Genomic DNA, 27862 nt, shown 5'->3' with positions numbered 1-27862 from the left:
GCCAATGAGAACTTAGGGGTGTGGACTGTGGAAGCCCAGTACTGGAGCGTGGCTGTGGAGCCCTTGGGCAGATCGGAGCTGGACTTTGTGGAGGCTATGATAATATGACGGGGAGGCTGCAGGGGCCCCCTGGAGCTAGGGGTGGGATTGCGATTGTGACCCCTGCAACCCCTTATGCTACGCCCATGTTCATCACATAAAATAATCGACAAGGAGAACAAAAATAAACATCAATGTCAGAAGATCAGCACCTGCAAGCAGGAATGGCAAAAAAATAAAAAGGGGGGGGGTGCAAGAGTGACTCTGACTGAGGGATACCCTATGCTCCTTTCTTTTTTTTTTTAATACTGATCATTGGGGATTATGCCACCCTTTTTTTTTTTTTTTTTTTTGCACAAGCTCCCTTCTCACTCCTAACACCTATTCTGACAAAACTGTGTAAGAAATATCTGTATACTTGCCTATTTTCGTTCCGCTCTGGTCCAGTCATGTGATCAGACTACCCTCTGTCAGCCAGCGCCAGGGGAGAGGAGGCAGGGCCAACAACTAATAGGTCATTAAAGCATATGGGTGACATCTAGGGGTGCAACGGATCGTCACCGATCCGTGATCCGAACCGGTCACCCCGTTCGGATCGGCACACCCCGCGATCCGCGGAGCGCTCCGGAACCTTGGCCGTAGGAAAGTCCCCGACTTAGGCCTAGCTCCGGAGCGGCGGCCATCTTGCTACACCCCCGTGTGCTTGTCAGAGCACAGCGTGACACGCCTCCCCGCCTCGGCACGCTCACTACAGACCCGGAACTGCCTGCAGACATGTGGAGACAGCATCGGTGAGCTCTGCACCTGCAGGTAGGAGCTACACCATCACCTGGGGAGCATGTCTGTACACCAGGGTGGAGGGGGATGACACCAGGGTGGAGGGGTTGGATAGTGATTAGGTGGATCCGAGGATCGATCCGATCCGTGACTCCTGATCCGAAGATCGATCCGATCCGTGATTTTTTTGATCCGTTGCACCCCTAGTGACATCACTGCTCCTAGGCATAACCAGCCATTGTGAAGTGCGCTCTCCTCTCCCTGAAGCGCCGCTGACACAAGGGACATATCGTGACCGGACCAGAGTAGGCTGAAAATAGGTAAGTATACAAAACTTTATTACACAGGTTATTCAGAATAGGTGCTAGGTAGGGGAGGGAGCCTAGTTTGGTAGATCCTGTAATTCTACTTTAAGTTCCACTTTAATAGCTGCCTACCGTGAATATATATAATTTAAAACTATAAATACTTTTTATGATTTTATAAAGAAAACCTGTCATTAGACAAATGTGTAGGCTGGGTCAGGGTTGACACACACCGAGGTAGCTTGGGAGTGAGCATGCACAATTGCCCCCAGAGCAAGCAGCTTGCTCTGGGGGCACTCAGCGGAGTGGAGGGGCCAGGAGCACCAGCAGGGGGCCCAAGAAGGAGGATCTCGGCTGCTCTGTGCAAAATCATTGCATGGGTAAGGTAATTATGACATATTAGCTGTTTTAAAAAAAAGAAAATGGTGCATGAGAATAGAAAATGACATTTAGGGACTCGTATGCTGCAATATATCAAATTTTTTGTTCGATACACTTTAACCACTTAAGCCCCGGACCATTTTGCAGCTAAATGCCCAGGCCAGGTTTTACAATTCGGCACTGCGTCGCTTTAACAGACAATTGCGCGATCGTGCGACGTGGCTCCCAAACAAAATTGGCGTCCTTTTTTCCCCACAAATAGAGCTTTCTTTTGGTGGTATTTGATCACCTCTGCGGTTTTTATTTTTGCGCTATAAACAAAAATAGGGCGACAATTTTGAAAAAAATTCAATATTTTTTACTTTTTGCTATAATAAATATCCCCCAAAAACATATATAAAAAATGTTTTTTTTCCTCCGTTTAGGCCGATACGTATTCTTCTACCTATTTTTGGTAAAAAAAAATCACAATAAGCGTTTATCGATTGGTTTGCGCAAAATTTATAGCGTTTACAAAATAGGGGATAGTTTTATTGCATTTTTATTAATTTTTTTTTTTTTTACTACTATTGGCGGCGATCATCGATTTTTTTTCGTGACTGCGACATTATGGCGAACACTTCGGACAATTTTGACACATTTTTGGGACCATTGTCATTTTCACAGCAAAAAATGCATTTAAATTGCATTCTTTATTGTGAAAATGACAGTTGCAGTTTGGGAGTTAACCACAGGGGGCGCTGTAGGGGTTAGTGTTCACTTAGTGTGTGTTTACAACTGTAGGGGGGTGTGGCTGTAGGACTGACGTCATCGATCGAGTCTCCCTTATAAAAGGGATCACTCGATCAATACGCCGCCACAGTGAAGCACGGGGAAGCCGTGTTTACATACGGCTCTCCCCGTGCTTCAGCCTCGGGGAGCAATCGCGGCGGAGCGGCTATAAACGAATAGCCGCGCCGTCGTCCCGGATCGCTCCCCGAGGGAGCCTGTCCGTGCCATTCTGCGGACGTAAATAGTCGTGCGGCGGGCGTTAAGGGGTTAAGCTGGTCAAATCATTGGATTCCCTTGCTTGATCCCCCAACCTTTTTGGTATATATGTGAAATGTATACATTGATATGTAAATGATTTCACCATCATTTTATACATGAAAGAAATAGCCATAATGCAAAAACTGATGACACATTTTTGGAAGAGGTAATATGACCATGGTGGTGTACTTGGGTAATGCAGGATAACCTTCAATAACTTTTCAAGTTTGTTGTGTTATTTTAGACAAAGTAAAAACTGAATCTGGTTGCTGTGGGAAATTGCTTGTTATTGCTGTACATGCTATGACCTGGATTAATCTCCTATGTCATCTCCCTTATCCAGTCTGGTAATTACCGCCGCACAGTGAAACGAATCGAAGATGGGAACAGACTATGCAACGACTTGGTCACATGTTTCCGAGAGAGGGCCAAAATTGAAAAGGCCTATTCACAGCAGCTGACCGACTGGAGCCGCAAGTGGAAGAGCAACCTGGAGAAGGGTAAGCTACCAAATCCACAGTAGACAATCCAAAAAAAAAAAAAATCTGTATTTTAATGATTAGAATTCTTTTATTAGAAAAGTAACCCTAAATCTGTGACTTGCCTAAGAATCTAAAGTAAGTAAATGGGGGGGGGGGGGGGAATAAATACGTATCACAATACCATTGTGAAAACCATGGGCCAGATTCACAGAGAGCGGGCGCACATTACGCCGCCGTAGCGCAAACAATGTACGCTGCGCCAACGCAGCGCAGAGAGGCAAGCATGTAATTCACCAAGCCAGTGCTCCCAACGCTGCGCTGGGTTTCGGAGGCGTACGCCGGCGTAGGTGGAAGTGGGCGTGAGCCATGCAAATGAGGCGTGACCCCATGCAAATGATGGGCCGAGCGCCAGACAGATACGTATCACAAACTGCGCATGCCCAGAGACATGGACGCATCCCACTGCGCATGCTCACAACCACGTCGGAACAACTGCCTAAACTACGCCGGGTCACTGCGTACGGCGTGATCATCTTGTTGAAAATGAAATTTCTCCCTTTACTTCCTGAGACATGCGCCTGTATGGGCCCCAAAATCGTATTTTAAAAAGATTGATAGTATTGTCTCATCTTTCCTGTGGGCACCTAAATCCCCAAGAATAGGCATTAAAGTATAACAGGAACCTGGTGATCAAGGGGGACTGGCACTACCATACTGGCAGAAGTACTACCTGGTGGGTCAGATGGTCTTTGCTCGTAGGTGGTTACTAGCAGATGGGGATGCGGCCATGGTGCTAGAGGCGGCCCATCTAGAGTCTTGTGAAAGTCTCAGATTCGCACTGTTTAGGGGCTCCAGGTCGGATCTGCCTTTAATGCTAACAATCAAGGCCACAATCAAGGCGTGGGAAGCAGCGGTAAAATTGGCATGTCCTAGCTATTGGGGGCGGTGTGTGTGTGTGTGTGTGTGTGTGTGTGTGTGTGTCACCTTCGGCTCATATTTGGATGAATCCAGCTCTGTCTCACTTTGTGTTAGATAGTTGAACTATGCTAGTTAGGTGGAATAGATTGGGCCATGGCCACGTGTGGATGGTGTCCGACTGACACGTCCAAATGTTGTATGATATATTTTTGCTAAATCTCAATAAACAGAATAAAAAATAAAAAAATATCTGATATACCAACTGTAATAGAAGATGCTTTGAATGGTTGGGATTTTTGACCTTCGTACCAGATAAAGCCAAGAGAAGGAACTTGGCCCCGGTTTAGCCTAATTTATCCCCCCAGCTATTCTACAACACATTAACTTTATATTTCTTTAAAGGTTCATTTAATTCTATTCTCTTCATAGATGACATAATCTTATTTCAATCAACTTAATTTCTCAATTACTTGTCATCAAATAGCTGCCATGAAGCTATGATTATGACATTTCATCTTACATCAATCTTATCCTACAATTGGCTAGGTTATCTATTTTCATTTACATTTATAAGAGTTACTTTCCTGAACGAGTACGCCTTTTTCTATTATATTATTGTACATGCTCTGTTAAAGCGGAGGTTCACCCTAAAAAACATCTATGTACCATCCCATCCAGCATACTTACGTCAGATACAGTATGCTTCTTTTTTTTTTTTTTGCGCTGTATTTACCGTTTAATCCTTCCGTTTCTTTTCAGACTCCCGCGGGGAGTAGGCGTTCCTATGAAGAGGAGAACAGGATTGACGTCTGGCTATGGCGTGTCACACGTTCCGAAAATAACCGGACTAGGTCTTGGCTCTTCACGGCGCTATACGGCGCCTGTGCACGGACTAGGAGCTGACTGCGCAGGCGCCGTATACAGCCGAGTCCTATTTCGGCTATTTTCGGAACGCGTGACGCGCCATAGCCGGACGTCAATCACGTTCCCCTCTTCATAGGAACGCCTATTTCCCGCGGGAGTCTGAAAAGAAACTGAAGGATTAAACGGTAAATACAGCGCAAAAAAAAAAAATGCATACTGTAGCTGACGCAAGTATGCTGGACGGGATGGTATATAATTCTTTTAGGGTGAACCTCCGCTTTAATGGAATATCTATTTCTATTATATTATTGTACATGCTGTTGGAATTTTTATGGAATTTTGTTTGTTTTATAAAATTCAATAAAATATTTGAAACAAAAAAACAAAACGTTTAGGGCTCTTTCACACGGAGCGGACCGTTTCTGGGTCCGCTCTGTGTGTCTCCGTCGGCTCAGCGGGGATCCCCGCTGAGCTGTCGGCGGATAGGGCGGTCCCCGCACACGGTGCAGGGACCGCCCTGTCTCAGCTCCGCTCTGCCCTATGGGGAACCGGATGCAGACGGACCGTCTGTCCGTCTGCATCAGTTCCGTTCCGCCGGACGGAAGAAAAATAGGGTTTTCTTCCGTTCCGTTTCTTCCGTCCGAAAACCAGATCCCGACGGACGCGGACGTTAGCGGATGCTCCATCCGCTAACGGACGCGCTCCCATAGGGATGTATTACAAGTCCGTTAACGGACTTGTAATAACGGACAGGCGGAGCGGACGTCTGAAAGGGGCCTAACTATCACCTTAACTACATTGGTTACAGGAAATATAAAATAACTCAAAGCTGAACTCCTAGATATGATGTTGTTTGCATAGTTACCTTGGCCCAGCTTGTATGTACATCTACCTGAGGAACAGCTGTGAAAACTGACGATCACTGTAGTAGTTGGCATTACAACAGCAATTGCTGCCATATTCTGGGTCATGTGCCGAGCAGCTGCTCCACTTCATAATGGCCACAGATGGTGTCACGCTCAGCACCTCTGCCATTCACAGAATGCTTTGCTTTTCTTCAATGACTAAAAATTCCATCTGTCCAATCGGAGAATGCCTTGAAGTCACCTTGTGAATGGCCGTGGTGTCCAGTGAGTGACCCATTATAGTCAGTATACAGTGGAGCAGCTGCCTGGCACGGGACCTGGAAGATTGCGGTTAGACCAGTGTAATGAAGTTGGGTTCTGATGTTGAATGAGTTCAGTTTCACACCCAGGTAATTTTCCAACCCTTCAGTTCAATGGTGAGGATTTGACACTCAATCAGCCAATCAGCAGGGTTTAGATTACATAATCGATCACTTCTGATAGCTCAGTTCTCAGAGGAGTGGAGCTCTTTTCTTAGCAATGACATGGTGCACACACAGGGGGAAGTTTAAATTATCACCAGGAGAAAATAACTTTGACAGACATGAGTTGTATATCGCATGTTCAGCAGGCTACTTGCTAATGGTGTCGGCTCGTTTGCCTTGCAGGCCCTCAGTATGGCACACTGGAAAAGGCTTGGCAGGCGTTCCTCACAGCAGCGGATGCCCTCAGCGAGATCCACACGGAGCTCCGGAATCAGCTGTGGGACGAGGACAGTGGGAAGGTGCGAGACTGGCAGAAGGAGGCCTTTCACAAGCAGATGATTGGAGGATTTCGGGAGACGAAGGAAGCGGAGGATGGATTTAGTAAAGCTCAGAAACCTTGGGTGAAGAAGCTGAAAGATGTAAGTATGTCATGATAAAACTACACTTGGGGATAAGGGGTGATCTTTTTAAAGCTCCACCCCCACAAATTAAAGGGTCACTAAAGGGAAAAAAAATGTTTTGCTGAAATGACTGTTTACAGGGTATAGAGACAAAAATATAAAAAAATGGCAGTAGCTTTGCATGGAGCCTTTCAACGTTTTTTTTTTGCATTTTTGCAATAGCTTTAATCAGAGTGTTTCAGTGTAGCTTTTTTTTTTCTTTTTTTCTCAATGGATAAAAAAAACGCTGACTTTTTTTGAGTTTTTCGGCATTTTGTGTTTTTTTTCCCGCCAAAAAAAGGCACTTTGAACTTAAATTTCGGGCGTTCAGAAAAAAGCCAAAAAACTCCAAAGCTCATTAACACTAAAAACCGCACAGGTGTGCATGGGCACATAGGCTAACATAGAGTTCAGTTTATGGGCTTTAAAAAGCCAAAACGCCAATAAACTGCAGTTTATCAGCTTCAGCGTGCATGGAGCCTTATAGTAGAAAGTATAAAATAGTTATTTTGTTTTGTATAATAAAAAATAAAAACATTCAAATACCAACAAAAGAAAGCTCTGTTTGCGTTTGGGTGCAGCGCTGCATGACTGTGCAATTACCAGTTAAAGTAGCACAGTGCTAAATTAGAAAAAAAATGGCTTGGTTATGAAGGGTGTAAAGCCTTCCGGAGATGAGGTTGTTAAAGCGTGTCCAATGCCGCATTTTGAAGTAAGTGTACGCGAGCCCTTAGAGCGGCGTTCCACCCAAAAGTGGAACTTCCGCTTATTTCCTTCCCCCTCCGGTGCCACATTTGGCACCTTTTTAGGGGGAAGGGGGACCTGTTTTTTACATGACTGATCGTCTGTTTGTATGAACAGACGATCAGTCCTGTCTCCCCTGAAAGAACTGGGATCTGTGTGTTTACACACACAGAGCCCGGTTCTCGCTGTGTCATGAGCGATCGCGTGTGCCAGGCAGTCATCGCGCCCACCGGGCACTCGCACCACCTCAGGGGGAGATCGTGCCTTTGGTGGGGCGCGCGCGCACACCCCTAATGGCCACAGGGCGAAGCGCCGTAACATAACGTCGTCTCGCCCAGCCGACACAAGCTGCTGCAGTAAAACTGCGGCGGCTGTTCGGCAAGTGGATAAAGGTGAGAAAGCAAGCCGATAAATTTGTACTTGTTACAGATTTCTGCTACATTGTGCGTCTGATGTGGCTCTTAGTTTATACTGGGACACAATGGCGCGGTTTTCAGGAAATTCCACCAACTGTTCACACACTTGCCTTGAACATGGTTTTTAGTAAACAGCGATCATGTGTAGTGTGCAATGGTTTACATTGGTTTATAAATAACAAAGTGCTTATGGTGACTTCCTGGTAATATGAAAATAGTTTTGTAAATTCATTGAACAAAACAATTGCTGTTCTAAAAAAGCAGGATGCCAATGGCTAGGAAAAGATTTCCTGATATTGGACACCAGAGACAAATTATTCTTCATAACCTGGACATGCTGAACTCAATGTTTTGAAGTTCTGGAGTTCAGAAGGGTTAGAACATTGTTGTCTGTGTCCCAGGATTTTTTATTTACGTCCTGTCCCAGTGACACTCGGGGTAATTCTGTAAGTTAAAGTGATACTAAACACCCACTGTTTATTTACATTGTCCCCTCTATTTCTGTATGTGGATGATTGCACTGTAATTATTTTAACCACTTAAGACCCGGACCTTTAGGCAGCTAAAGGACCCGGACAGTTTTTGCGATTCGGCACTGTGTCGCTTTAACTGACAATTGCGCGGTCGTGTGACGTGGCTCCCAAACAAAATTGGCATCCTTTTTTTCCTACAAATATTTCTAATTGGTCTAATATACCAAATTTCTTTTGGTGGTATTTGATCACCTCTGCGATTTTTATTTTTTGCGCTGTAAACAAAAATAAAGCAACAATTTTGAAAAAAAAATCAATGTTTTTTACTTTTTGCTATAATAAATATCCCCCAAAAATATATAAAAAAAAGATTTTTTTCCTCAGTTTAGGCCGATACGTATTCTTCTTCCTATTTTTGGTAAAAAAAACGCAATAAGCATTTATCGGTTGGTTTGCGCAAAATTTATAGTGTTTACAAAATAGGGGATAGTTTTATTGCATTTTAATTTTTTTTACTACTAATGGCGGCGATCAGCGATTTTTTTCGTGACTGTGACATAATGGCGGACAGTTTGGACAATTTTGACACATTTTTGGGACCATTGTCATTTTCACAGCTAAAAATGCATTGTTTACTGTGAAAATGACAATTGCAGTTTGAGAGTTAACCACAAGGGGGCGCTGATGGGGTTAAGTATGACCTCATCTGTGTTTCTAACTGTAGGGGGGAGTGGCTGTAGGTGTGACATCATCGATTGTGATTCCCTATATAAGGGAACACACGATCGATGACGGCGCCACAGTGAAGAACGTGGAAGCTGTGTTTACACACAGCTCTCCCCGTTCTTCAGCTCCGGGGACCGATCGCGGGACTCCAGCGGCGATCGGGTCCGCGAGTCCCGTGGTCACGGAGCTTCGGACCAGGTCGCGTGCACGCGCCTGCGACCCCACGGCTGGGCTTAAAGGGCAACGTACAGGTATGTTGATGTGCCCAGCTGTGCCATTCTGCTGACGTATATTGGCGTGAAGGGGTCCTCAGCCAGGTTTTTTGCACAATACAGAAAACGAATCCCGTAGTGACAGAGTATGAAGAGCAGGTAATGCACCATTCATTTTTTTTTTTTTATGATGTGAGTAAAAATAAATACCAATAAACTGTTTTAAATTGTCACACAAATCTATATTTTAATCTTTATTTATTTTGGCAATGGCAAAGAAAAAAATGTGGCGTGATACTGGAATTTAAATTGGTAGCCACTAGTAGACCTAAAATGAAAGAAAAAAAAAGAGTACTCGGTAGAATAAAAGTCCCAAATTTAACATGACAACATTTAAAAAAACACAAAAATCATGAAATGGATTTAAGAAGCCAAGTACATAGTCTGCATCCTGAGTGGATGTCCCAGCCTCCGTGTAGGTAAAAAGATTAGATTGCAGCAAGGATTGGCACGGGCACCAGTGGAATCTATACAACTGAGCAGAATTATGAGAGATGGAGATGAGTTGCCCACGTGGTTTTCTCGAACTTGGGCTATTTGTGAGCTGCTTTCTCTTATCTCCCCTTCCCTTTTCATGTTGTGTGCTGAGCATTTCTAATTTCCCATTGAAACCTGGTACCAATAGGATCGCCTGAGGAAGCTATAGGCGAAACACGTATTTATCCCTTGGTACTTTTACTTTCTGTGGGGCCCTAATATGGAAGACTGCCCTTAATCCAAGTCACAAGTTTACAATATTTATGGGCTTACATACAGGTTTATCTTGTCTTTACATAGGATCTACCCACATGGGATGATACCAAATGTACTTGCCTTCTTGAATCCATTTCATGATTTTAGTTGTTTTATAATGTCATAATAAATTTTGGAATTTTTAGTCTACTGAGTGCTTTTTTTTATTTGTTTTATCCTTGGGTCTACTAGTGGCTTCCAATTTAAAGTACAGTATCACTCCACATTTTTTTCTTGCTATTAACATTTGGATGTGGTGCCACATTCTGAGTTATATCAACACATTTTCTCAACATATTTTTGGAAATAATAAAGTCACTGCCTTGGGAGTCATGGGCCGCAGCACAGGTATACCGTCCCTTCAGAGCGCATGCGGCAGTGACGTCATGGGCTGCATGCAGTGTTAATGACTCCTAAACTGTGGAGTTTGCGGTCCTCTCAAAGTTGAGACTAAATCATGGCAAGGAGATTATCATACCAGCAGTGATACACTTGTCAAAGGAAGCGTAGCGGAATATGGATGTATCTATAGCTTTAACAAAGTCCTATATCATCAGATAAACCTTATGGGGTCAGTGAGAACATGAAAAAGAGGGTAAAGGCAAAGCTTTAAACTGGTGGCCAGCATGTGTGTCTCATACACCTCCCTGCCCTCCAGGGAGGATCCGTCTCCGGGGAGGAGGATCCGTCTCCGGGGAGGAGGATCCGTCTCCGGGGAGGAGGATCCGTCTCCGTCTCCGGGGAGGATCAGGGAGGATCCGTCTCCAGGGAGGATCAGGGAGGATCCGTCTCCAGGGAGGATCAGGGAGGATCCGTCTCCAGGGAGGATCAGGGAGGATCCGTCTCCAGGGAGGATCCGTCTCCAGGGAGGATCCGTCTCCAGGGAGGATCCGTCTCCAGGGAGGATCCGGGAGGATCCGTCTCCAGGGAGGATCAGGGAGGATCCGTCTCCGGGCTGCAGCACTGTAAACTCTATTGGCTGTAATTCCATTGCATGTATTACCTGAACATTTTATATATGTTAAATATTAAGAAAAACATATATATTTTTCTCTTTCAGCAGCTTTGATGCCCCCTACTTTTTCATATGTGGTAGTGCAGTGTTAATTTTGTTTTAGTTAGTCAAAAAAGACTGAAGTGCCATCTTAGTTTTTAGTCATATTTTAGTCATCTGAATTTTTAGTTTGTCGTGTTTTAGTCACCTAAAATAGTATTTTTAGTTGACAAAATGAACACTGTTGAATGCTCACTTCCTTTTGGGGTTACATGTGGCGACCTACAAAGTCCTTTGTTTTCTATATTCTTTTCCTTCAAATACTCAGGCTTCACTTACTGATTTTCAAGTGCGTTGTAATGAATGTGTTTTACTGCTTCTTCTCACAACGCAAATCTCTAAATCAGCCGACTCATTAAAAATCAATGCAATCTCTCTGTGGCTGATAACTTTTCAAAAAATGAGCATTTGGTCTGAGAAAATCATGGATAAAGAAGGAAAAGATTGAATGTTATCTGTTTTTGCTGAATTGGGCCAAAGTCCGATCCTTGGGTGGCGCTGAAAAATGTATGATCAAACATTTAAGGTAAAAGTGGCCGTGTTGACTCCCGTGTTTTTTTTATTTATTTTTTCAATTATGGTCGTCGTAGAGTTGGGTACTTATTATTTTTTGGTTGCTTTATTGCTTTTTCTTTCTCCAGGTGGAGACCTCTAAAAAGAAGTACCATGCAGCTCGGAAGGATGAGCGTGCAGCACAAGTTCGAGAGGATCACGCAAAAGCAGATACGTCGGTGTCACAGGAACAGATCCGTAAACTTCAGGAACGGGTGGAGAGATGCAACCAGGAAGTAGAAAAGGTTAGAGGCTGGGCTTGACAACAGAGAACACAATGGGATTTAGGGAAATAGGTTTTGTTCTACGTAAACAGGGCCGCCATCAGGGAGGTGCAGCCGATAAAAGAGCAAGGGGGCCCGCCCAGGCAGAAGAAGGCAGAATGGGTGAAGGGGAGCCATGTTGTATAATGTAGAAAAGATCTCGCAGCTTCTGTTGCTCTGTCATTGAGCTCAGACATCAATATTTTTACTGCCACCTTGTGGAAACGAGCTGGGACTAGGTAGAAAGATTTCCTTTACAAGTAAGGGCTGTGAAGGAAAGGGAGGGGGCTGTTTGTGTACAGGGAGTGGCCAGGAGACATCACTCCTGCCGCCATCCGGTGCTTCTTCGGGCTCTCCCGTACCATCGGAGAAAGAATCGGCCGCCGCCGAATGAAGAGAATAGAGATTTCCAGTGACCAGATAGTCACCGGTCATCTCTATGACCGTCGGAGGCCCGGGCATGACTTGATAACGTGGCGCCTCCGTACCCGGAAGTAAACAAAGCCACAATCGCGGCTGAAAGCATGAGATCGGTGAATTTTTTTTTCCGATCTCATGCTTTCCAGCCTGGAGGAGAGATGTGGGGTCTTATTGACCCTGCATCTCTCCATAAACAGGACCTGTCATGATATATTCCTATTACAAGGGATGTTTACATTCCTTGTAATAGGAATAAAAGTGATGTAAAAAAAAAAAAATGTAAAAATTTGGTAAAATAAAAAATGTAATAATAAAAAATGTTTTTAATTAAAACGCCCCTGTCCCCAGTAGCTCGCACTCAGAAGCGAACGCACCCGCAAGTCCCGCCCACATATGTAAATGCCGTTCAAACCTCACATGTGAGGTATCGCCGCGTGTGTTAGAGCGAGAGCAACAATTCTAGCACTAGACCTCCTCTTTAACGCTAAACTGGTAACCTGTAAAAAGAAATTAAAGCGTCATCTATGGAGATTTTTAAGTAACAAAGTTTGGCACCATTCCATGAGTGTGCACAATTTTAAAGCGTGACAAGTTAGGTATCTATTTACTCGGCGTAACATCTTTCACATTATACAAAAAATATTGGGCTAACTTTACTGTTTTTTTTTGTTTTTTGAATTTATGAATATTGCCATGACCGTCACTTTATTCCCTAGGGCAGTGATGGCGAACCTTGGCACCCCAGATGTTTTGGAACTACATTTCTCATGATGCTCATCTACACTGCAGAGTGCAAGAGCATTATGCGAAATGTAGTTCCAAAACATCTGGGGTGCCAAGGTTCGCCATCACTGCCCTAGGGTGTCTGCTAATAAATATATATATATGTGTGTGTGTGTGTGTGTGTGTGTGTGTGTGTGTGTGTGTGTGTGTGTGTGTGTGTGTGTGTGTGTGTGTGTGTGTGTGCGGGTAATTTTCTAGCAAAAAAAATGATTTTTTTTACATGAAGGAGAGAAGTGCCAGAATAGGCGCAGTATGGAAGTGGTTAATGATGTAATAATATAGAGTTGCATTAATCTGTGTCTTTTATATCTGCCTCGAGTACCAAGAAAGACCTATTGACTGCAACTGCTGACCACCTTTTGTACCTACTCGATACTAGGTGGTTTCTCTCCTAAATTGAACTTCTAATTCCTGATTTTAATACTAGTCCTGTGTTACTGATGCAAGTAATACTGGAACCAATGGATCAACATGGAAATCGGGCAAGTATCATTGTTTGGAGGAGGTGGTCAGGAATGGAATGCATAGGTATCAGAGTAGTGGCAATGTATGCAAACATGCTCTTCCAGTATTCTGATGGCTCTCCCTCTTCTATGAGCAGTCTGCCTCAATCATATATATTTTATTTCAGGATAAAACTGCCTATGAGAAGGCTCTGGATGAGTTGGGAAAATACAACCCTCGCTATATGGAGGACATGGAACAACAGTTTGAGAGCTGCCAGGAGGCTGAGCAGAAGCGCCTCCGTTTCTTTAAGGAGATGTTGTTGGACTATCACAAGCATCTCGATCTCTCCAGCAGAGAGAGGTAAAAAAAAAATTGCATGTTTGTTAAAGTGGAGGTTCACCCGGAAATGACAATTTTTAACCTTAGATTGATGCTCATTTTGTCAAGGGGAATCGGGTGTTTTTTTTTAAATCAAAGCCGTACTTACCGTTTTAGAGATGCATCTTCTCCCCCACTTCCGGGTATGGGCTGCGGGACTGGGCGTTCCTACTTGATTGACAGGCTTCCGACGGTCGCATCTATCACGTCACGATTTTCCGAAAGTAGCCGAACGTCGGTGCGCAGGCACCGTATAGAGCCGCACCGACGTTCAGCTACTCGTGACGCGATAGATGCGACCGTCGGAAGCCTGTCAATCAAATAGGAACGCCCAGTCCCGCAGCCCATACCTGGAAGCGGCGGAGAAGATGCATCTCTAAAACGGTAAGTACGGCTTCGATTTAAAAAAAAAACACCCGATTCCCCTAGACAAAATGAGCATCAATCTAAGGTTAAAAAAAGAATTTCGGGTGAACTCCCGCTTTAAGGGTCTTCCTTATGGACCATGAAGGAGCATGGTTTCCCACTAATGGTAATGAACATGTGCAGAAGGACAAAGCTTAGGCCGGCCATATACGGTTCAAATCTCGGCTGGTTCAGCCGGAACTGGTCTAGATTCGAACCTTTAATGGGCAGCTGAATTTTATGATCAACCCTGGTACAACCAGCCTACAGGACTCGCCTGCGACTATAGCACCTGCTAGCGATAATCACGGTTTTCTCTCACCGGGGATAGCTGCCCCTGTGGAAAACTGCGAATTCCCCTGTTGGCACTGTCTGTGTTGATGGGGGAATTGCGGTTGCAGGAAACAATTTGCAAAGTGTATGGCCTGCCTTAGTTATAATGGAGTGCCCCCCTCCCCTATGCAGCCGGGTGTTTGCTACAGTCTGCAGGTGCTTTCTAAGATAGCAAGTTTTGCAGAGGCGGCTCTTTAATTAGGCCAATCAGGCGGCCGCCTAACTTACCCAATGCAACAACACCAAGTGAATATCGGTGACACCACCCCTTGTGACATTAATGACCCAGTATGCCCTCAGTCAATGACGTCACAAGGGGGCAGGTTCACCAGGTGACATCACCGGGTGGCCCCCCGACCCTTAGTTATTAAAGAGCAGGATCTGGGGGCCGCCTTGTTAAAGGGGGCTTCCAGATTCCGATAAGCCCCCTGCCCGCAGACCCCCACAACCAGTGGCCAGGGTTGTGGGGAAGAGGCCCTTGTCCTTGAATTATTTTTTCCCATTATGGGTGTGAGTGGGGCCCCATGTCAAGTTTTGCCTAAGGCCTCACAAAGGCTAGAGCCACCTCCTGAGGTTTTGGATCACCAGATTTATCCATTCTATGATCCCATTATCAACATGTAATCCTGTTCTCCACCTAGTTCACATTCATCGTGCTTGTTTTGTGTATTTCCCCTCCTGCAGCTTCCATGCTTTGTACAAAGACTTGTACCAAAATATCCAAGCCTCTGATGACCAGCAAGATCTAAAATGGTGGAAGAACACCCATGGACCAGGCATGGGTATGAACTGGCCTCAGTTTGAGGTATGTACTACAGTCTGTGGAAAGGCTAGTTATACTTTTCTTGGATTCCATTGTTTAACCCCTTAGTGAAGCGTTTTAAAATAAATATTAATGCCTGAACACAATTTTGCAACTTTTACATGTCCTAGTAAAACTGTACATATCCTTGCAACTACTTTGGTGACTTTGTGTATCCAGATGGATTATAACTTGTTTTTTAAGGACAAATTGGGCTTTCTTTTGGTGGTAAATGGTAATGGATATCTGCTGAATTTCATTGTTTTGGTCCAATATTCCTTTTTAAATTTAGTTGCGTTTTTCTTGCTATTACCATACAGTAACTTACCACCAAGGAACAACCCAAAATACATTTTCCTGCTCCTGTACATTGTTTGTACCCATAGTACAGCCCAGAAACAATGGTGCGCATTTGCTTTTGCTACCTAAAACACAAAAAAATCCTTCTCAAAATATATTGCTATAGACCTTTTGTCCCTGACCTTTGAACTAAACACTAACCCTGGCACTAACCTATATGAAACCTTGATCTAGCTAATTTTTTTCGTTATTTTAAAGGAGGCGTACAGCCAAAGTTTGTTTTGGTTATACTTCTGTAGATCAATTTGCACTCCTGTGATCCGTTTTCAGCAGACAGTGGGCTGAAGTTGGCTGACGTCACAGAGCCGGTCCAGGCCTCGGTAAGGATCGCGACAATGAAGTCGTGATTCGCTCATATGCCTTGACTGGCACCCAGCTCAGCCTCTCAGCGAGCTACTGAGAGCCGCTCCTGCATGCGTCAGAGCAGAGAGCTGTGAGAACCGAGCGACCGGTGGTGTTCGATCGCGCGGTTCTCAGTTTTAGAGGTGACAGGTGCAGCATCTGTCCCCTGGCAAGTATGATTGGGGGGGGGGGATGGATTTCCATACTTCTCTTTTAATTGCATTTTTTTTTTTTTTTTTACATCTTTCTCCCCCTGCAAGGAGAGAAAGGCGCAATGTATCTTTCAATTCAGAAAAGACAGAAAAGACCAGGGTGGGCTATACAGTGACTGATCATGCGATGGGCAATCGGAGGCTATCACAACAATCAGATGACCGGGAACCAGGAGTCCTGGGCTCTGATCGATCGTTCGTGAGAACCCAGTCTCTGTGCTGGGAGCGTGTTGTGCGGTGCGCTCCCAGCACAAGAAGTAGTACACATATATGCGGCCTTTCGGATAAAGACCCACTTCTGTGAGGCTGTGTATCTATGTACTGTTGGCAGGAAAAGCAGTTGATAACAATATGCTTTTTGACAGAACCAAATTGTAAACTTCGGACCCTTTCACACGGGCTGTCCGTTCAGGTCTGCGTGCCGTTTTTTTCAGGCAGACTTGATCGGACACTCTATTCACCCATATTGAGCGGCGGATGTCAGCGGACAATTGTCCACGGAAATCCGCTGTAGCCCAATCAGCAAAATCCAGACGAATGGTCTTATTTTCCAGACTGCCCCTTTGACTGCGCCACCTATAGGCAACGGCATACTGTGCTTAAAGGGGTGGTTCCCCCTAAAACAAATTTCTAACAATACATTCGTAAGACCCGTTAAACTGCGGGTAGGCTGGCTTTTGTTTTGTTTTTTTAGTACATACCTCGATACCGCCGTTTCGTCCCTTGGCGGTGGGCGTTCCTAGTTGATTGACGTTCCTCCGACGGGCACTTACGTGACGTCACGACTTTCCGAAAGAAGCCGAACGTCGCTGCGCAGGCGCCGTATAGAGCCGACTCTATACGGCGCCTGCGCAATGACGTTCGGCTTCTGTCGGACAGTCGTGACGCGCAGTATGCGCCCGTCGGAGGAACGTCAATCAACTAGGAACGCCCACCGCCAAGGGACGAAACGGCGGTATCGAGGTATGTACTAAAAAAACAACACAAAAGCCAGCCTACCCGCAGTTTAACGGGTCTTACGAATGTATTGTTAGAAATTTGTTTTAGGGGGAACCACCCCTTTAATGATAGATCTGGCCTTGCCCCAGCACATGTGTCTTGTAGAAGTGTGGTATGGGCACTAACATGTGTAAGGGGTGTTGGGAGGTGGATACGGATACGGATACGAAATCCTGACTTTTCACTGTATAAAGTACTGTGAAATATATTATTCCTAAATAAATAAGGAAATCGCAATTTATCATGTAGAATAAATAAAAACCTTGACAAAGCAATTTCCTTCTAGCCGGATACTGGAAATATTCTTAAACTCATAAAAAAATATATATATATATATATATATATATATAGCAGTTACAGTAATACAGAGATAAACATCCTCCATTGTTTCCTGTGTTAAACTCGCGCTGAACTCTTTTGCCACTGTAAGTCCTGAGATTGCCTAAGTGGGTTGAGCAGTTGGACATTTTTAGGTAAAGAGAATCAATTGGATTTATCCAGCAAGTATTGATATTGATGCATTTTGTATAGAAAATTATTTTTTTATATTTTTTCTCATCTTTTGCAGTTTTTTTTTTTTATGTTCAGGAACATATTTTATAATGCACACCCCGACCTGTCCTATAACAATCGCTAGGAAGTTTACCTTGCAGCGAGCCAGTATAGTTCTGTGCAAGGCAGCATAGTACCAATTACCCCAGACAAGAGTCTGCAATCCCATCAGATGCATTACGGACTTGTTACACTTGGTTCAAAATGTGGCATTGGACACGCTTTTTTAAAGCACTCTGAATGCCAATCAAATCACCTGTCACTAAATAAAATGGTTAGCTTGCAGTCTTGTTTACATGTTGCGCTTTGCTTCACTTAAAAAAACGATACCCCATTTCTTGGTGCTTCAAAGCATCTCCAAAGCCTTCATAGAAGTCTGTGGCAAAGCTCACTAGCAGACCTGCAGCTCTTTATGGGCTTTTATTCTGCTTTAGTTTTACTTTGTTTTGGAGGTATTGCAGATATGAGAGATCCCAGCATGCACTGGGAAACCAACAAGCAAACAAAAAATACGTCATCGGCAGTGAGCGGGGACCAGAGGGAGAGCATTGAGCCGCAGAGGATCGGCAGAGATGGGGGACCAGAACAGGAGAAATTGGCAATGTCAGATGTGTTGCGCAGAGAGAGAGTGCAACAGAGTGAGAGATGAGTGGGGACCAGAGAGAGGGGATCGGAAAACCAGAGGATCAGCAGAGCTGGGGGGAATCAGCAGAGCTGGGGGTTACTACTGAGTGGGGGGAATCAGCAGAGCTGGGGGTTACTACTGAGTGGGGGGAATCAGCAGAGCTGGGGGTTACTACTGAGTGGGGGGAATCAGCAGAGCTGGGGGTTACTACTGAGTGGGGGGAATCAGCAGAGCTGGGGGTTACTACTGAGTGGGGGGAATCAGCAGAGCTGGGGGTTACTACTGAGTGGGGGGAATCAGCAGAGCTGGGGGTTACTACTGAGTGGGGGGAATCAGCAGAGCTGGGGGTTACTACTGAGTGGGGGGAATCAGCAGAGCTGGGGGTTACTACTGAGTGGGGGGGGGGGGATCAGCAGGCGGGGGAACTGCTAAATGAGGGTGCCAATTAGCTGGGGATCTCCTGGATGGGGGTACGACTGAGCTTGGGTTCTGCTGGGCCCCTTTAAAACAAATAGAATATCAAAACACACACGGCATTTGCCAAGCCAAACCTTTAAAAATACATAATTGAAGCATCAAAAACATATCACAAAAGCATGTTGAAGCAAGTGTAAATGAGCCCTAAAGGCATGCAACCTCTAGCAAAAGGGATCTCTTGTGAATTATAAGGGTATACGGACCCATTCACCCCACTGCCTTGCAGTAATGCACTGAGCCCAGTGCTATTATTTGCATTTTCCAGGTATTTGTACATTGTAAGTAAGAGTGAGTAGACCCTAAGCAACACAATAGTAGTCTATAGAGGCCTATGCAGAGTGTAAGTAAATGATAAAAAGATGACAATTAAACATGGTAATAATAAACAGTGTGTCTCTCTAAGGCAGGGGTCTCCAAACTTTCCAAACAAAGGGCCACTTTATAGTCCTTCAGACTTTAGGAGGGCCGGATTGTGACCAGCAGGGGCAGACAATGTCACAGGCCCAGCATCAGTGAGAATAAATATGGCCTCAGGGTTGGTGGTCGATAGGAGGAGGCGTATTCCCCCTATTAGTAGGAGGAATAGAATACCATCATTGGTATCAGTGGAAGATATAGTGCCCTCTTGTTGTCGGTGGGAGGAATAGTGCCCTATATCAGTGGGAGGAATTGTGCCCCAAGGGCCAGATAAAGGCTAGCATAGGGCCACTTCTGGCCCTCGGGCCGCAGTTTGAAGACCCCTGCTCTAAGGCATCAAAAAAGAAATACTGGGAAGTATTGGGACACTTGCCTTTACATGCACTTGAACGTTAATGGCATCCCAGTCTTAGTCCGTAGGGTTCAATATTGAGTTGGCCCACCCTTTGCAGCTATAAAAGCTTCAACTCTTCTGGGAAGGCCGTCCACAAGGTTTAGGAGTGTCTATAGGAATGTTTGACCATTCTTCCAGAAGTGCATTTGTGAGGTCAGGGAATGATGTTTGACAAGAAGGCCTGGCTCACAGTCTCCACTCTAATTCATCCCAAAGGTGTTCTATCGGGTTGAGTTCAGGACTCAGTGCAGGCCAGTCAATCACCCCAAACGCTCTCATACATATCTTTATGGACCTTGCTTTATGCACTGGTCCAAATCATTTGGTGGAGGGGGGATTCCGGTGTGGGGTTGTTTTTCAGTGGTTGGACTTGGCCCCTTAGTTCCAGTAAAGGGACCTCCTAAGTCATCATACCAAGATATTTTGGACAATTTCATGCTCCCAACTTTGTGGGAACCATTTGGGGACGACCCCTTTCCTGTTCCGACATAACTATGCATCAGTCAGGGGCCTGATCTACTTTGGTACAACTTTTGATGCGACTTTGGTACAGAGAATGTAAAGTCAGATCAAAGTCCTGCTCTAAGCTTGCACGGGAAATCACGTGACTTTGGCGACACGCTATTGTGAATGGAGCCTTACTACTTTTGTGAGTAGCCATTTGTCTTTGGGGATTTCCATTTGGTGGTAATGCACAAGAAGTTTGTACCCTTCTGTGTTTCTGTGGTGGGCTGCATCTGAGGAAGCCTTATGAGTTGAAGCACCATTAGGAGAGCCTTGGATTGAGTGTTTTTGGAGGACTGAGAATATATTGGCACATACCTGATTAGAGCTCCCTATACCCATTCCGGTCTGTAGGCAGTTGTACTCGGCACCAGGGGCTCCCGGGCACCAAAATACACCAACTTGGGCGCCTGTGTGCATGAGCCCCAATACACATTTTCTATGTTACAGAGCCGCAGATGACCATTCTTTTTTTATGATCTCCAAAATCTGTGCTGATCAGACCACACCGGGGAAGGAGGTTTCTCAGTACTTATGTGTTTCCATTACAGGAATGGTCTCCAGAGACACAGAGGCCGATCAGCAAGAAGGAGCGTACCAGTAAAAACGTAGAAGAGGTGACCCTCACTGGCATTGTTCCAGCCAAGGATGGAGTTTCTGCCGGGACCCCCACCCAGCAGCTGAACAGAGGGTAAGAGGTGATTGCTATTATTCCTCATATAATATCAGATATCATATCAGCAGGGGGTTCAGAATAACAACTGGAGTTGGGTAAGTATAAGGCTTTAGGGGGTTAAATTATCTTTAGACAAGGTTAAAGCCAGAGCAATCATTTTTTTTTTTTTTTTTTTTTTTTTTTTCATTTTGGATAGAGAAGGGGAGGCGTTTAACCTCTGTCAGTGTCCCCATTGGGTAGATTTGCCTTTACTTCCTGTTTTATAGTCAAAACCGGAAATGGGAAATCCTCCCAAAGCGAGGGAATCCCTGATTTTATCAGAACTAGTGTTCCCGTTGGAGGATTTGCTCTGTTTCTGTTATGGTGGCGACCCAAAATTTGGGATTTTTTTGGTGGTTTACAGCAAACAGGACAAAAAGAGCATAAATTTCCCCAACGGTGATACAGACCGCAATTGAAACCTAACAGATGTATTAGTTTCTCCCAACTCTAAAACTAAACTCACTTTTTTGTGATTGATACACCTTGACCAGACAGCACAGGCAGAAGGGTGACGCCTATTGATTTCAATGGGCAGGAGAGGTATACACACCGTCCTTCACCGCTCCAAAGATGCCGCTAGCAGGACTTTTGTTACCGTCCTGCTAGCGCACCGCTCTAGTGTGAAAGCCCTCAGGGGTTTTCACACTGGAGAGATGGCAGCGGCTGTTTCAGGTCGCTTTGCAGGTGCTATTTTTAGCGTTCTAGCGCCTGCAAAGCGACCCAGTGTGAAAGGGGTCTAAAGGAAAAAGGCACTGAAGCTTTCTAAATTGGCTCATCTTCTGAGACACATACCGGTCCCAGAAGGCAGCGGGGAGGAGGGGTCAGATATGTCGATCGCCGTTCAGCGATTTTACACGGGAGTGGGTACCTGTCAAATCCAGGTACCTGCTCCCCCCCAAAATGTGGCATTGGAGGGGGAGGGTGCGAACAAACGGAGCTTCTCCTTTTTGAGTGGAGCTCTGCTTTAAGTGCAAGAATGGATACAGTTGTTTTTTTTTTTTCTTTGTCTCGACCATAATAAAGAGTAATAATGTGCACCAATATAAGTGACAAGAGGAATCTTCCCACTGTGTCGTATTCCAACCACAGGGAGGCTTCCCAATCATCTGAATATTCTGTTTAGCGCAGCAGGCCATAGCCCACAGCACTGATTGAGCGGAAATTCTCCAGCAGGTGGTCCTACAGGGGTCTATCGGTAGATCGACTTTTGTACAACCACAACGCCCATACATAGATTGAAATTTGTCCAGTCCCTACTGAGCCAATCAAATTCCAATCCATCCATGGGAAGATTAATGCCGCGTACACACGGTCGTTTTTTGTGATGAAATAAAACAACGTTTTAGAAAACGTCATTAAAAATGATCGTGTGTGGGCTTTACATCATTTTTGTCTTCTGAAAAACGAACATGCTTCAATTTTTTATGTCGTTTTTCAAAATGTCTATTTTTGTCATAAAAAATTATCGCGTGTGTGGGCTAAAACGATGTTTAAAACAACGTTTTTAAAACCGTGCATGCTCAGAAGCAAGTTATGACGCGAGCTTGAATGGAACAGAGTGCCGTCGTACGCAACCACGCTTTGCAAGAGCATTTTCAGAAAACGATGGTGTGTAGGCAATGTTGTTTTTTAAAATGAAGTTTGAAAAACTTTTTTTTTTTTTTTCATGAGAAAAAAACAACGTTTTTTTACAAGACAAAAAACGACCGTGTGTACGCGGCATTAGAGTTACTGTTCAAGCTTGGATGATTTTTTTTTTTTTTTTACAACAAAACAAACATTGTGCCAAAGACAACAAAAAAGGTGTACAGAACACCGACCGGATATTCACACGCTATCACGTTATACATGTAAACTTCCAACCCTACAATAGCCGTGTTCTAGTCAGACAAGCGAATATACAGAACGTGGAGAAGATAATACGTAGGGTATCATATTCGCATAAGTCAGGTAGTATCTCTACTGTCATAAGATTGGAAGACCTGGAAAAGCATTAGTACTACTAAATCTATGGAGCCAGACCTGGCATTTGATAATGTATAAAACATAATTCCAGCCTAACATTAAATAGCCTTAACAATTTATGGCGGAATTCGCATTGCACGGACATCGCATGTGATCTCCACAGCCATGCGGTGCGAATCCCTTGCCGTGTCTGACATCGCTGTGAACCGAGCCTTATGCCGCGTACACACGATCATTTTTCAGCATGTCGAAAAAAGACAACGTTTTTCGGCATGTAGAAAAAACAAAGTTTTTCCAACTTCATCATTAAAACGACGTTGCCCACACACGATCATTAAAAAAAAATTATCTTGCAAAGCGCGGTGACGTACAACAGGTACGACGGCACTATAAAGGGGAAGTTCCATTCGGATGACGCCACCCTTGGTGCTGCTTTAGCTGATTCCGTGTTGGTAAAAGACAATTCGTGCTTTTCTGTCTGTCGCAGCGTGATGAACGTGCTTACTCCATTACGAACAGTAGTTTTACCAGAATGAGCGCTCCCGTCTCATAACTTGCTTCTGAGCATGCGCAGTTTTTTTACGTCGTTTTAGCCCACACACGATAATTTTTTACAACCAGAAAAACGACATCGTTTAAAACGTCGTTAAAAAATGCAGCATGTTTGAAAAAAAATATATTTGTTGTTTTTCAGAACCCAAAAAATTATGTTAAAGCGGAGGTTAACCCAAAAATCAACTTTCTGTCACTAGATCCAGCACACTGCTGACCTCTGCAGTATGCTGGATTTTTTTTTTTTTTTTTTTTTTGTACTTATCGTTTTAGACGTATTTCTTCTCTGGCTCCGAGCGGGGAATCCTTCGGGGAGTAGGCGTTCCTAAATCAAGCGCAGTTGATTGACGGGCTTGGATAGCGCGTCACACCATCCGGAAATAGCCGCCGTGACTCGCCTGCTTACGGCGCCTGCCGTGTAGAGCTGACTGCGCAGGCGCCGTAAATTGCCAAGAGTCACGTCGGCTATTGTCGGAAGGTGTGACGCGCTATCCAAGCCCGTCAATCAACTGCGCTTTATTTAGGAACGCCTATACCCGGAAGGATACGCCGCACGGTGCAGGAGAAGAAATACGGCTAAAATGATAAGTACAAAAAAAACATTTTTTTAACATTAGATTCAGGCGAGTTGTTAGAATCACAATCGGGTTTTTTTTTTTTTTTTTTTATCGTTTCCGTACATACCGTTTTATAGATATATGTTCACCGTGGCTTCCGGGTATAATCTGCGGGACTGGGCGTTCCTAATTGATTGACATGCTTCCGACCGTCGCATACAGCGCCTCACGAGTTTCCGAAAGAAGCCGGACCGCGAGTCGGCTCTATAAGGCGCCTGCGCACCGACGTTCGGCTTCTTTCGGCAACTCGTGACGCGCAGTATGCGACGGTCGGAAGCATGTCAATCAATTAGGAACGCCCAGTCCCGCAGATTACATGCCCGGAAGCCGTGGTGAACATATATCTATAAAACGGTATGTACGGCAACGATTTAAAAAAAAAACACCCGATTGTGATTCTAACAACTCGCCTGAATCTAATGTTAACATTTTTTTTTTTTGGGGTGAACCCCCGCTTTAAATCAGTTCCAGAAGTAATGAAGATTGAAGTTTTAGAATCGGTTCACATTTTGTTTGACGTCCTCCTCCCAGGTTTACCTACGGCGATGAAGACCAGGATTTCTATGCCACCCTAACGGAGACCCAACGCTCAGAGTTAGTACAGCTCTCATGTAGAGCCCACCAGGGCCATGGCGGCCTTGTCTAAACTCCTTTTTTTTCCTCCCCATTAACCTGGAATTTCTTTAGCTAATATCGGTGATGGGTTTCCGAGAACCTCTTCCTTTCTAATTAGATGAAGAAATATGTTTTCTAATAAGAAACGCCTCCTTCTAATTTTTCACTTGTATCTTTCTTTTTGGTGTTGGTGGTCACAAGTACAGTTGGGAAGCTTATGGTGGTCAGATGAACTTGTATTCTGTTTCTTGAATATCCGTCAGGCCTGTTAATTGATAATGGGGTGGATTCAGGTAGGGGCGCGCAATTTAAACGGCGGCGCAGCGTATTGTATTTACGCTACGCCGCCGTAACATACAGGAGAAAGTGCTGTATTCACGAAGCACTTGCTCCGTAAGTTGAGGCGGCTTATGTTAAAGGGGCCGGCGTACGTGCGCGTAATTCAAATGATCCGGTAGGGGGCGTGGATGATTTAAATTAGGCGCGTTCCCGCGCCGAACGTACTGCGCATGCGACGTCCCTAAAAATTTCCCGACGTGCATTGCGGTAAATGACGTCGCAAGGATGTCATTGGTTTTCAACGTGAACGTAAATGGCGTCCAGCGCCATTCACGGACGACTTACGCAAACAACGAAAAATGTTCAAATCGCGACGCGGGAACGAAGTCCATACTTAACATTGGCTGTGCCTCCTAATGGCAGGAGCAGCCTTACGCCGAAAAAGCCTTAACGCAAACGACGTAAAAAACGAACGCCGGGCGCACGTACGTTTGTGAATCGACGTTTCTAAGAAATTAGCATATTCTACGCCGACAACAACGGAAGCGCCCCTAGCGGCCAAAGTTATATTGCACACAATTCTACGCCGCCGCAATCAAGTTACGTCGGTGGAGGAAGCCTATTTTTACAGCGCAACTGCCTTTGTGAATCAGCGTAACGAAACGCCGACGCAGATTTGAAATTACGGTGGCGTATCTGGAGATACGCTGCCGTAACAGGTACCTGAATCTACCCCAGTGTCTATTAAACACAAATTGGTTGGTCTATATTATTTCACTTGGCACATCAACGTAGCTCTTCGCACCAAATTTTAGCTAGAGCTCTTTATGCCTTCCTAAAAAAGCCTGTACATATCTAATTGGGTGCAATTTTTTTATTTTTCATGTTTGAAGCTAAATTTGTTTGGTCAGCTGATCTTCGTAAGCTACAGGCTCTTTCAGTAAGGCGCAAGCTAAAAGGCAAAGTGCATTAACCTGCCGACTGATTGCTAAAGTTACTGTACTTTACTATCTGATATTTGACTTGCTAAGTAAACTTGTTTTGAAGGATCCGTCCATCCAAAATTGATGTGTTCGTTATCGGTAAAGCCTAGTGAGCCGATTCTCCTCCCAGGTTATTTTTTGTCTTGTATACTCTATTGGTGAACGTTCACTTCTGCATTTCCTGCCCATCTTTGTGTGTTCAAGTTCTTTCTTTTCCATTCTTTCTCTATAATCAAAAAATCCACACACTAAACATTACATAAACCAAGGCATGGTCGTTTGAGCTGTTTTTGCCTTTACATGGGTGCTCAACCTGTAGCCCTCCAGCTGTTTTTGCGAAACTACAACTCCCATCATGCCTCTGCCTTTGAGAGTCATGCTTGTAACTGTCAGCAGCTTGCAATGCCTTATGGGACTTGTAGTTTCACAAGGGCTGGAGGGCCACAGGCTGAGCACTCGTAGCACTACGTACATCAGGTATAATAATAAAAGACTGGTACCGTATTTTCCGGTGTATAAGGCGACCGTGCATATAAGACGACCTCCTAATTTTACAGTTTTTTTATGATTTTTTGCCTGAACTCGCCGTATAAGACGACCCCCCTTCCGAGGCTTCCGACTCTTCATATTTCTTCCTTCTGGAGCCATATTCTTCCTTCTTGCTGGAGCCATATTCTTCCTTCTAATCACGGAAAGCAATGTATTCTATTAATGATTACAAGGCCTGCTTGGATTGGCAGAGGCTGTAACATCATCAGCCCACGCCTCTCTGACTCTTAAAGCCAATCCGAGCAGGCTACTGTACGTAGCCTACTCGGATTTGCAGAGGTTGTTACTCCAATCCGAGCAGGCTCTATATTCATTTGAATACATCGCTCACTGGGATTGGGTAAGCGGTATATACTGTATGTACTGCTACATACAGTATTACCGCACATCCAGCAGGCATTCGAGCAGCTGACCCGGCGTATAAGATGACCCCTGCTTTTTGGCCAGTTTTTTTAGGTGTAAAAGGTAGTCTTATACGCCAGCAAATACAGTATATTCTTTTTGTTTGTTGCTCGTTTTGCAATGCCAAATTTGTTTCTTGAAATTTAGTTTTTACTCTGTGGAATTTACCTTTTTATAAATTTGCAGATGGGCGACCCATGCAGGCAAAGAGACGCACCTGTATGTCTCTGCCTGCTTTCAGGTTTGGGGCGTGTGCATGCACCCCTTCCACCCCCCCCCCTGCAGGCACCCATTGTGATTGTACACGGCGGGAGTCTGTCAGCACATCCCAGCCAATAATTCATGGCTAAGATCTGCTGATCGGTTGTGTCCAATCACAGCCCAGAGCCCTGTGTTGACAATCAACACAGGGCTCTGTACAGAGGGAACAATCTGTTTCTTATTCCTGCAAAGCAGGGATAAGAAACTGACATGTTGGTAAAGACAAGCACACATTACATGTTGGGCACAAATTTAACCCCTTGATCACGCTAGATGTTAACACCTTCCCAGAAAGTGTTATTAGTACAGTGACAGTGTATAGTATTATCACTGTATTGGTGGCAGTTAGACACACATCCCCGCCCCCCCCCCCTTGTCACTTGGCATCAGATTTCCTGCCGCACTATCGCAGTCCCAATTTAAGTCACTGATCACCACTAGTACAAAAAAATATTAATAAAGATTTCAATATATACAGATGCAGCTGATTAAAATTTGAATATCATCAAAATGTTTATTTCAGTAATTAAATTCAAAAAGTAAAACTCCTATATTATATCGATTCATTACACACAGATATATTTCAAGCATTTCTTTTGATTATGGCTTACAGCTAGTGAAAACTTCCGGGTTCACTTCCTGATTCCCTACTGCACATGTGCAACTCGCGCTGC

At 44.6% G+C, this 27862-nt stretch overlaps 1 protein-coding gene across 4 annotated transcripts in view; it reads left to right on the top strand.

The window, feature by feature from the left end:
- Positions 1-27862, top strand: part of PACSIN3 (protein kinase C and casein kinase substrate in neurons 3) — a 59545-nt gene that overhangs the window by 24154 nt on the left and 7529 nt on the right. For 3 of the 4 annotated variants that reach the window (XM_040328231.1, XM_040328232.1, XM_040328235.1), the window contains exons 3-9: positions 2875-3031; positions 6309-6544; positions 11624-11779; positions 13632-13807; positions 15248-15368; positions 20799-20938; positions 24631-24693. In XM_040328231.1, the coding sequence (XP_040184165.1) occupies positions 2875-3031; positions 6309-6544; positions 11624-11779; positions 13632-13807; positions 15248-15368; positions 20799-20938; positions 24631-24693 (1049 nt within the window). The remainder of the gene's footprint in view (positions 1-2874; positions 3032-6308; positions 6545-11623; positions 11780-13631; positions 13808-15247; positions 15369-20798; positions 20939-24630; positions 24694-27862) is intronic. The other variant, XM_040328233.1, reaches the window with a different exon arrangement.

Source organism: Rana temporaria, chromosome 11 (genome assembly GCF_905171775.1).
Source record: "Rana temporaria chromosome 11, aRanTem1.1, whole genome shotgun sequence".
NCBI classification, from domain to species: Eukaryota; Metazoa; Chordata; class Amphibia; order Anura; family Ranidae; genus Rana; species Rana temporaria.
Note: the sequence above shows the minus strand (reverse complement) of the source record. Positions and strands in the feature narration are given on the sequence as shown.